At 31.0% G+C, this 12,396-nt stretch overlaps 1 protein-coding gene across 1 annotated transcript; it reads right to left on the reverse strand.

The window, feature by feature from the left end:
* Positions 1-3,393: 3,393 nt before the first annotated feature.
* Positions 3,394-4,486, reverse strand: LOC100786769 (RING-H2 finger protein ATL8). Its single transcript, XM_003533356.5, has one exon. It carries the CDS (start codon positions 4,182-4,184, stop codon positions 3,573-3,575), a length of 612 nt encoding a protein of 203 aa, XP_003533404.1. The 5' UTR covers positions 4,185-4,486; the 3' UTR covers positions 3,394-3,572.
* Between the last annotated feature and the right edge of the window lie 7,910 nt (positions 4,487-12,396).

Genomic DNA, 12,396 nt, shown 5'->3' on the forward strand with positions numbered 1-12,396 from the left:
TATTGTACATGTAGTGGAATAAATATATGGATGTAATAATCTTTTGGCAATCATGTTGTATTTCTAATAGTGTATCTTGAGGATCTGTGAAAAATATGGTGTATTGCTTTTTCGAGTCGCAACTTTCAACTTTGTGGTGAGGTGTTCACACTAAAGCCGGATATGAGAGGAGAATAAAAGATAACCTAGGAAGATTAATGGTGTGTGGGACCTCACAACAATATATCCTACTCAAACACAAAGTGTTAAAAGATATGCCATCGTTTACTTTATCACCTTTTTGTAAGCATTAAACGGTGTGGAACTCCTATAGTCCTTCCATTAGGAAAAATCTGAAGTATATTGGAATGGGAATTGGGATAGATGCAAGAAAGGGACCATGTAGCCAAAGGGCATCTCTACTTTTATTGTTATTAAAAAAAATTCTTCTAAACTCCTTAAAATAAGCATTTTGTATTTCCTTTATGTCCCTCATTTGTCTTCTCTCTCTTTTAATTAACCTTTCATGCACCGTTCATTTTGGGTATTTTCTTTTGTTGAACACTTTGTTTAATGAAGATGCACTTGAGTTCCACTCGTAGTGGAAATTAATTAAGCTTCTCGCAGAAGGTTGCTTGATAAACTAATGGTGGTGGTTGGCTCTGAATGCTAGCAAATGCACCTTTGAACTTTGATCATTAATTCAAAAGTCCTTTTGACTGAATTGATTGACGTTATTCTCGTTCACTGGTAGAATTGGTACAAATATTGGTACTTGATAATAATTGGGACTTGGGAGAAATGTGGCAAACAAACATTTGTTTTTAACCATATATTCAATTTCAAAATTTGAGCTTTAACTTATGTTCAAAAGTTAATTTATAGTAGCTGAGTTAAATTTAAATTTAAATTCTAAAATAATATTAAAGTTTTTTTTTTTAATTATTGACAATTCTATTGGACAATTCATTATTAAAAGTGTGTTTCCATTAAAGTTAAATCTAACTCAACTAACGTTTAAATTAAAGCTCCAATATAATTTTGATTTTTTTGATTTGAAAAATGTAAATTTTTCTGTTAAACGCGAATACAACACATATCCGGACACACTCTAATTAGTTATCAGCTTCCACTTGTAATGTCGGCTTTTTGATGTAAACAAGTATATTAGAAATGTTTCATGTTAATTATTCATATGACGAAAATATATAAATAAAAAATAATTCTCACTTTACACATAAACTTTTAAGGTATATCTGATTCGCTAAAAAATAAGGGACTGGACAATACAAAAATATTTGTCTAACGTTTGATTTAAAAAATGATTGAGGAATAGTACAAACTAAAAAATGATGGATTGAATAAATATCAAAAAACTTGTAACTCACTAAACTTGAGTATAACTTTTTGTTCCGTGTCTAGTAAAAATACAATATTATCTTTATTCACTTCTCTCCTCACCTTCGCCACATCCCTCGTCGCAGATCTCTCAGATCGCTCTTCCCTCTCCATTCTCGCCTTTTCCAATGCCTACCTTGCCGCTGACAACCACCTCTCCCCGGCCTCCCTCGTCAATGTCCTCCTCGAGTTCCTCTCTTGGTTCGATCTCCACACCCTCCCCCCTTCAACAAGCTCATCATTGCGCTCCTTCAAACCACCAATTGTTCCCTCGCACCGAACTCCCCTTCCAACGCCACCATCTTCTCCATAGTGAAGTGTGTCAGCACCGAAAAATCATTGAGCGTTGTCGTGCTGAACTTTTTGTCGACAGGGACATGTCAACGGTGGTGCCAAGTTGGTTCTTCTGGCTCATCATGAACCACCCCATTGTGGAAGGGGATATCCTTGCGAAACTAAGAGCGATGCTTGCTTTCGCTTGCAGCGGCGACTAATGACACTGGACGAAATAGACAGTGGACTTTGAAGAAACGGAAAAACTTGTTTACTTATAAGCGTACAATACAAAGGGTATTATAATAAAATTCATATTATTATGTCCCGTACATAAGCACATCAACAAGATACAACATAAAATTACCTGTATTGTACATTGATCGCCAAACAATATACAATATAAAAAATTATCATGTGACTCAATTACTTGCTGAGTATTATTCTGCATGTCTGTTTTTTTTAGCAAATCAAACAAATCCTTAAAATTAAACTAAACTTATATCCAAATTTTAGGAATTACTATTTAGAATTATATGAAATTTCGTGTAACAATAAAAACTACTATAAAAAGTATTAGTAAAATATGCTCCTACTATATCAAAATTGAAACCCACTAGTAGGGTAAAATGGGTTATGTATCCCTATAAAACAAAATAACAAAAATGAGGACATGCAGAAACGAGTCGTCACACACTGACACAGTGAGAATGAAAACCAGCGCATGCAGATCACGCTGGCTGGCTGGTTTTGTTGGATACAATATGACATGCATCACATTACTTTGGTTTCCATCTCTATTTTGTCCACCTATCGAGCTGGTGATCACGAATTTCATTACATGTTCATTGCTTCTTCAATGCCTACCACATAATATTGCTACAACATAATTCTTGATTTTCTTCTAAAAATACAAAAGACAAAAGCCATTTTCAACACTCAAATTATTTTTCTTTCATCATTTTCTTAAAGTCTCTCTCTCTCTCTCTTGATATATATCTTTTATCATGAAGGACAATCTAAATTAAGAGTGAAATATTAATATTTTTCAAAATATAAAAATTATAAAAGTTAGTTTTCTCTCTTTTATACTCGCAAACGCGTAAGGAAAAATACTCGATTAACATGCTTAGAAGTTAAAAGTAAGCCGTGTCATCAATTTTGTCAAAAAAATATATCTTAAACCCCTTTTCAATGACTAATTTCTCAGGTTTAAGTAAAATTAATTATAACATGCTTAAGACTAAGCAGTCTAATCAATTGTGTCAAAAATTATATTTTAAACCGGATTCAAATGGTTAATTTATCATTTTTAAGTAAAACTTCACGCTCAATTCATATACAAAGAGCACTGATTAATAAGTATTTTTATTAAAAATTATAAGCTGTAATGAAAGTATGTGGATAACTCTCTTTTTAATATATTTCCATTATTTATTCCTTAATCAATATTTTTTTTTTAAATATTATAATTTAAGCTAATTAAAATATACTGATAGTACAAAAAGAACCTAGCCTGTTAATTATATATAAATAGATTTATTAGTTTTCACAATAAATTATCATTGATAATCATTTTAAAATTCATACTTAAGTAATTTCTACTTGATTGAGAAGATAAAAATCATTATGGTGACATTATCGTTTTTCCCCCTTGTAATTATAACACGAGTAGAAGATAAAAGAATTCCTCTCCAAGAAAAAGATAGGGAAAAAAGAAAAAAAGAACTGTTACACAAATTATACTAGCTTGCAATTCTTAATTTCTTATCCATGCCGAAAAAAATTGACTCTATACAAATTACTACAAAAGAAAGAGGATTACCCGTAAATTCCTAATAGATAAGAAGCACTATGACGAATAAAGCTCTTAATCTTTATCTACAATAATACATGCGAACCCGTAATTACTAGACCGGCTTTCATGGCAAGAAACCGTAATTACTAAACCCATTCGTAATAATAACATTATTACGGTTAGCATTCGCAGCGCTAACGGCGGCATTGTCGCAACCGACGGCCTTGGACTCCGATGCGGCGGAGGCGGATGCAACCGCCGGAAAGTGGCCGCACTTCTGGCAGCGTGCGACGACAGCGAAGGGCGCGCGGCACGAGGGGCACGATGAGTGCGACGCTAGCCACGTGTCCACGCACGCCACGTGGAACCCGTGGCCGCACTGCGGCAGCACCCGGACCTCGTCGCCGGCGCCGAACTCAGTCAGGCAAATCGCGCACTCCGACCACTTGCGCCGGTCGCCGTCGTCGGCGTAGGTGAACTTCGGCAGCGAATTCACCACCTTCTTCTTGAGGCCCTTGTTCGCCGTCGCCGGCGATGATACGGCTCCGGCGGCGGAGCTTCCAGCAGTTCCCCGGCGGAGCCAGGCGCAGCGCGCGATGGCGACGAGGCCTACCACGCATATGAGGGCGCAGAGGAGCGCCGCCAAGATCACGACAAAGTCGGACTCGACAGCGGCCGCCACGGCCTCCGGCGGTGGCGCTGCCGCGGATTGGAGGAGTCTCAGCCCGCGTGTCATGTGTGATGGAAGATACTCTCAAGTTAGGGTTTTGATAACAATGTTTTAGAGAGAGAATTATGAGAGAGAAGTGTTTGGAGTGCCACGTTTTGGAAAAAAAATAATTGTGAAGGGTACTTATAGTTGAGAAGAGGGTTTACTTGGGTGGGAATTTTGTGTTTTAGGATAAGAGTGAGGTGAAGACTTTAGACTCAAAAAGACTAGAGAGAGAAGTAAAAACTGGAGATGCTTGATATGGTACTTAAAATCTTGAAGGTAAGTAGGGAAGGGCATGGATCACATATGATTGTGATGAAATAAAGCCTTGTTCTAAGCTGTCTAACCTTTCCTCCTTAATCCTAAATTGTTAGACCCACACAATGAATTGTGATGATGATAAGAAGGGCAAAATTGATTATCCCTTGACATACACAAAAAATTGATGAACACTACTTGTCTTTTTTATGGTACGGGTTGAAGACTTGTCTTTGTTGATATGTCTTCTTTATTTTAAGAAAATTAAAGGTCTATCACATTCTATACATTTGGGTGGTAAGAAAAGAAAGATAAAAAAAAGGAAAAAAATTATTACAAATGGCGTGATTAAAAAAATAGTTAAATGCGATAAAAAATTAAACGTATATTTATGATAATTTCTTTATTTAGTATTAGATTGGATTGTTTTATAAAGTGTTTAATTTAATTGTTTAAATCGTATGAGTGAATTATTGTAAACTTTTGTATCTGTGTTGCTTTTGATTCTTAAAAATAAGAAAAATAATTGAATTACTTTTCTTCCTTTCTTCATGTGAATTTGTTAATTGTTTGATTTTCAAGTGGTGAATAGTTACAACTGTCTACAAAAGAGAAAAAGTAACGATTAGTGGTAATTAAAAAACATTTTAGTGGGTGCTATAGAATACTAGAAAGCATATATAGGTTTGTTGGGGGTAATTAATAAAATGACTTTTTTTTTGTCATTTAAAATCATATGGACTAGAAAGATGAAGAAAATATAGGTTCATAAAATGGGAGGAAAAATATTATATCATTAGAGCTTAGAAGCCTAGGACATGCGTTTTTTTTAGTCTTGAATGCAATAATTAAATTAAGAATAACAGTATTAAACTATGTACAAGTTAGTTCATCATTTAAAGTCAAGAATATGTATTTCTATCACACGCATCTTTTGAATGTGAATCTAACTTGGGACAACATTAAATTTAATTTACACTCACGAAAGAACGATCAACTTCAAGCCAACTGTACCAATAAGTCTAAAGTTTCACCTTTGTTGTAGTATCCTACCAGCCTTGATTATGTTGTCAACTTTCCAGAACCTACTTTGTTGATGACTTAAATATAACCAAGAATTGTAATTTGCAAGGGGCTCCTCTTGTATTTTCTGTTTCTAGGAAGATAATTAATTAACAAAAGCAATTGAGTTGCTATGTCAATTCTCACTAGGAATTATTTGTGATGATATTACCCTGGATGTTGCATATTCAAAGGAAAAACCGTCATTTTCATTGTTTAGTTAGTTAAGGATGATATTCTCCATTTATTGAAATGTTGTTGAGAGCAAATTGCTTTGAAGTGTATAACAGCATGTTTGAATCCGTAGTAATAAAAATCGAATTTCCATTTTTCATGATAGTATCATGATTTTTAATTGTTTACTACCTAATCAAACACACACAACCTGAAATTAGTTGGCTATTTTTCATGAGAAACAATTTTATTAGAAGAGATTAAGATTATTATAAGTAAGATAACTATTTCAAAAGTATTTAATATAACTGAATATCTAAACTCAAATTTAAAATTATTTAATTTATTAATAATGTACTTAAATTTGATTCAAAGATTCATGTTTATTGACGTCCATTTATATTCAAGCTAAAACTATAATATGTAGCCTTAACTTAAATATACTTATTGTCTTGTGCACACATTTTCCACATAGGTCAAGTTGAGATAATCTGACATCAAACACTTAATGGTCATATTCATTTTAAAGGTTAAATTATTTATTTGGTATTTATAGTTTTACTATTTATCTTTTTGATTCCAATAGTTTAAAAGTAATTTTTTTAGTTTTTATAATTTATATTTTAATTTTTTTTAGTCTCTATAATTTTGAAAGTGATTTTTTTAGTCTTTATAATTTGTATTTCAATTTTTTTTTAGTTGTTATAGTTTGAAAATAATCTTTTTAGTCCTTATATTTTAACTATAATTTTTTTTTTCAAAATTTGATTGAAAATATTTTGCCTCTTAGCTTTAATAGTCTTGTACTCACTAAAACTGATTAGAGTGCGTCAAAGTAAAAAATTAATTATTGAGAACAGATTGGATGATGAATAAGAAATTGTTACGTACGCGAAATAGGTTTTCTTTTGAATTCTTTTATATAAAACGTGATTTTGGTTTCTGTCAAACTGAGAATCATATGGTTTTTAATTTAGTTGAGCTTTAAAAGTATGGTTCTTTATCGAAAGCTAATGCACGAACCTAATCTTAAACTACAGTGTCTTGTGTCTTGTTTTAGCCACTAGATGTCACGTCTTAACTAATTTTGCTAATCTATCTAGATAATTTCCATACAACTTTTCTGTTTTCTTTTTATGAAAAGAATAAAAATTTATGATTGTGGGAGTTAATTCAAGGCTAGTCTTAAAGCAACATAAGATTTTTTCATGCGTGGTAATCAAAAATAGGATATAGAGATGTATAATAATTTATATATTATTTTTAATCAACTGAGTTATGTTTTCTTATAGAATATTTTTTTCTTTTAAATAATAACACGTTTGATTTTTGAATAAATTAATTTATATTTAAGGATATTTTAAAATTTTTATTTTAACAACATATTCATGTTTAAATAGATACAGAAAAATAACTTAAAACAAAATTATTCAAAAGAATATCGTATAAAAATAGATTAAATTAACACAAGTGATTGTACTATTGTTAGAGAATACCAATATAAAAGTATGTTAGAATTTATTTTCTTTATGGTGTGTTTAAGAGTTGATTTTGAGAAGAAAAACAAAAAGGATGATAATATTTTTATTTTTAATAAATACTTTTTATTTTGATAATTTTAAAAATAAAATTATTACCTTTATTTATTTTCATAAAAATTATAAAATTATGCTAATTTAAAAATAAAAAAAATCTACTTTCCCTTTCCTCCTTTAGCTCTATATACACGTATAAAGATATTATTTTAAGAGGTCCCGGTACACAATTTTAAGTATCTTGTTGAGCTTTCCATCATATACATTTTTATTCTTTAGCTGAGAAAAAAACAATCATCTTATTATATAAAAGAATGATTTAATCTTTAGATTGCTGCATATGTGATCTTAATATATATAATCCGTACGAAACTGTACATCTTTCACACAAATGAATTGTTTCTTTTTCATCCTTACATATTACTTTAATTAGAGCGAACATATTAACTTGTCACAGGCTTATTCATTCATTTTTTTTCTATCCATTGAAATTATAAAATTGAACTTTATTTTCATCAACAATGAAAAAAAAAATTAAAAGTCAAAATCAATTTCACAGAACTTGTGGATGTTCAATGTTATGGAGATGTTTCAGACTTGCCAACTAACATCTCGAACCAAAAAGCATTTAAACAAATATTTTTGCTTTGGTGAAATATAAGAAATTTTTACTTTTGACCTAGTTTGTTTTGACTTTGTTTTCGTTTCCATTGTATTTCATTTTATGGTTTTTAGTGGCTCTTGTATAATGTGCAGGAAGGAAGATAAGATATGTAAATTTTGGGTATAAGATGATAACTTGCCACAATATTTAAACCAAGGTTCTGGAAGTATGGTGGAGGTTGATCCTTAAGAGTTGAACCTTAGGTTATAGCAATTGAAAAGAAACTTGCTAACATGAGGAAATAATTCATGTGTATGATGAACAAGTTCAATCATTGAAGAAGATGTTTGCAAAAGAAGAATTCAATCTTGAGGATATGTCAATGGTGTTGAAAAAAGCAAAGCAACATATGAAGACAAGCATTGAGAGAAGAAAGGTGAAGGTACATTATGGTTTTCCTTTGGGATTTGTTGTGTGTTGTCACCATTGCATTTGGAATTAAGTAGATGATTCAAATTATTGTTGTATTGTTGTTTTTTGAGATGTTATGATTCAAATTGTGTTACGATCAAATTTAAGGTCGTATGAAATCTTTTTATTTATTTTTATTTTAATTTAATTAAAATATGATGTCATGTCAAATGACACATTATCAGCTTATGTGTCACATTTAATTCAATGTGACATCATATGTAACTTGTTGACATGTAGAGTTAACAACCACATGATAATTGTAAAATTTGAGTTTAATTAATAGTCAATTTCGACTAAGAATGATTAGAATTTCTTCACTTTAATATTTTTTTAATGAAATAATAAAGAATTTAATATCATTGTAATTCTTGACAAACAGGATTCATAGGAGGAAATTTCAAGTGCTTTGGAGGAGGATTGATGCAAAAACTTAAAGAAAAAATATTGAAGAAAAAGTTGAGAAATGGATAGCTCGCTTAGCGCATAATCCATCAAGAGTTGGGAGCCTAGAAGGCAACACCTTTGCAACGAAACTTCTTTTATTATCTATTAAATATAATTTCTGTTTCTATTGTCTATTTTCTGCTCTTCACTGATCATCCATGCATTTGTTTTAGGGGTTATATATTGGGAAATAATAATTTCTAAAGAATTGGGGAAGAATATCTAAACAACTCATTGTTAAAGATAAAGTGACTTTGTTTTGTCTCTGCATACATCTCCATACTTCATAGAATTTACTATTCTATCTTTGCAAAGAAATTTGGAAGAAAAAATAGATAAAGTAAACTCTTCATCGTGAGGGATTATAGTTGACTGTCTTAGTAGATGTGGGTAGAAATTGGAATAACATTAAATAGAGATAAACATTAATATTACATCAAGGGTAGTTAGACATGCTAGACTCCAACATATTTAAAGTGAAGTTATCATTTGCATTTAATCTTGTTTATTTTATTGTTCTTACCTTTTAATTTTAAATTCTTTCTTTCTTTTCTTTATTGTAATTCTTTATCTCTTGCTTACAAATTGAGTATTTATCAACTCAAGTACAAACAAAGTCCATGTGGATTCAACACTCAGACTTCTATTTTAACTTTACTACTTGTGACAATTTGGTACACTTGCCAATGGGTTAACACCACATCAGCAGCTAACTAACGAATTCCTTCTAATGACAAGAATCTCATACAAAGTTTTTTAAATATTAGGGACCTATCAGAAAGAAATTTTTTATTAGTGACCAGATGCAAAATTTAAGTATATATTAGGGATTAAAAATATATTTAAGCCTTGCTTAATTAAAAATGACCAATAAAATACATTACTTTTCGGTAATAAAGGTTGTCACCAAGAGTGACAACGACCAATTCATTAGCAAATAAACATACTATGCTAAATAGGGTTATTCATTATCTCTTCCAGCAAATGAATGATTAGCTAGAAGGAAACAAGAGAACTAGGTCAAAACATATTGAGTTGTGGGTAAAATCAAAGATCTTGAAAGCAATTGGGCATTACAAGTAGACTTAAGAGCTAGTTGTTGATGTCTGAAAAAATTCTACTTCTCACTTTAAAATCTTCACCGAAATTCCCTCTACATGCACCGTGTTTAAAAACACTATCAAACAATAATGTTTTATCTTTTAAGTCAACATTAATTATTTAATTAAAGAAATTCTGATTTGAAAACAATTATTATAAAGATAATATTATTTTTCTCTTTTAAGTCAACATTACTTAATAAAACAATATTGACTTAAAACTTAAAAATAACTGTTATGAAAATAACATAATTGCTTTATCTTTTAAGTTAACATTACTTAATCAAAGTAATGTTAACTAATTGAGGGAAACTATTATGGAACCCTTTCCATGTTGCCATTTGGGTCATGGCCTATAAACACAACTGCTTCACAAACTACTACGTATTATATAAAGCATTTCATGGCTATAGTTATAGATCGAAGTTCATTTTACACGTATTACATATATATTCTTTGACTTTCACATCAGATTATGCTTTTAACTAGAGGTCACTGCCACTTGTCAGAATCTTCGCCGGACTTCCCTCCGCATCCATCATGTTCTGAAATATTACCGAACAATCATAAATCAAACAAGACCATTTACAGTTGAAATTGATTTTGAGTGCCCCATCATAATTATCGATTTCTCAAAATCTAAAACAAATTTGAAATAAGTCATTAATTGTGGAGAAAAAAAATTCCATTTATTTAAGAAAATTCATCATCATATGCTTAATTTATAAACTGAGTCTGTGTGGTTCAAAAGAGAACACCATCTGTTGCAGTACAATCCAACGACCAGTAATATTTAGACCATTATTTTTCATTCAGTTTTGAAATAATCTCCTTAATTCATTAAAGAATATATTTTATTTATATCTCTTTGTCAACTTTGTTTTGTAATATTTAAACCTCATTTTTCATTCAATTTCTAAAAAGCTCTTAAACTAATAAAGATTATAAGTTTTCTTATATCCCTTTCTACTTTCTAATACACTTTGAATTTAATTGCTCATGAAAACTAACCAATAAAAATGGAACACAAAGGATTCTGTATATTTATATAAAAGAAATGGATTTAAGTTTTCTCAAGTGAGAAATTAATTAAAAGTAAAAATATATCCACCTTAATTTAAAGTAAATTAAATTTACCAAATATTTTAATCTAAATTCAGAAAAGACGCATCATTACACTTTTTTTATGCTTATCTCGTTCTAAAGGAGACAAAATTAAAATTAAAGTTACTCATTAAATACAGTAGTGAAAACCTTAGGTTATTATACAGTGCCTCTTGTGAAAGCTATAGGCTTTTCCCACTTTGATGGGTGGACCACTGATCTACCTCAACATGCTTGAAAGCTTTATATACGCTTTTCCCACTTTGATGTGGGAGCCAATAAACCTCATTCAACATGTGCTGTTGTCTGGTACAGTAGGGTTCATAATCCTTTTCAGTTATCAACAATGGTAATATATTCCAATCTCCAAACCATTCAGAGAGGTAAAAGCCAATCCTGACCCTTCTTTCTTTTTCTCTATGTAGATTTGGGAAAGTGATACGTGAGAAAAGATCAATGGCTAGCTTCCCAAGTGTGAGAAAGAAACCAAGTTTTGCTCATTTATTTCAGAACATAAGGCTCTTTTAAAGTAATAAATTATGTTTGTGTCTGCACAAGTGTGTGTATTTATTTTTAGTAATTAAAGCAGGTTACGTTTAGTGGATACTTTAATTTAATTTTAGAATGTAAACTCTTTTAATTATCTGCACTTTACAACTTATCTTGAGAAAAGGCTTTTTCTTGTTCAACAATAATATTTTTAACATTTTTATTTTTGAAAAGAAAGAGAGATAAGGGAAACCAATAGGGTTAGGATGGATTGTCCAATATTAAGGTGGCCACACTAACAAGTAACAAGGTGACAACCAGAAACAATCGGGGTCCAGTCCCAAGCAAAGATGATGGGTGTTCTTATAAATTCTCTTCTCTCTCTCTCTCTCTCTCTCTCTTTTTCATGATGAAAATCTCCTATATATAAGGGCGATGCATGCATGTTCTTTAAGGGTGGTTGAAAGAGTATATCACTATTAACTTAATAAAAAAAATGAAAGGGAATGCTAATAGATCGACTATCAGAGTCAATCTATTTGACTATTTGTGTCACTATTACCTATAGTGCCACAAGTTAAATTTGGAGTTCTTTAAAGAGAAACTAACGCAACCTACACAGTTTGGATCATTTCCTTTTTTTTATTCCTTTCACATGACAACGACTTATTGTTCAATTATTTTAAATAAAAACCTATATTATTCTTGGACCAATAAGTTCTTGTTTAAGCGTTACAGATTGAAAATTAACAGAGGATGGCTGACTTTGGTTGATCTTCCACTCATGACAACTATATCATGACTCAAGTTCAATTTTTGAATTTCACCATTTAGGTACGTAGTATATATATCATTGCGATTTATATATCGTGCCTATAAATAGAACAGGGAAATAATGATTTGGAGTTGGAAAATATCGTGAGAGGGATCTAAGGTTATTCTTTTTGCGAGTGTTTTCAACACAAAGGAAGCATTAGGAGAAAGGAGATCGA

The sequence above is a fragment of the Glycine max genome, chromosome 9 (genome assembly GCF_000004515.6).
Source record: "Glycine max cultivar Williams 82 chromosome 9, Glycine_max_v4.0, whole genome shotgun sequence".
NCBI lineage: Eukaryota > Viridiplantae > Streptophyta > Magnoliopsida > Fabales > Fabaceae > Glycine > Glycine max.

Excerpts from the sequence above, each read along its gene's own strand:
- LOC100786769 (XM_003533356.5), bottom strand. The coding sequence starts at position 4,184 with ATGACACGCGGGCTGAGACTCCTCCAATCCGCGGCAGCGCCACCGCCG.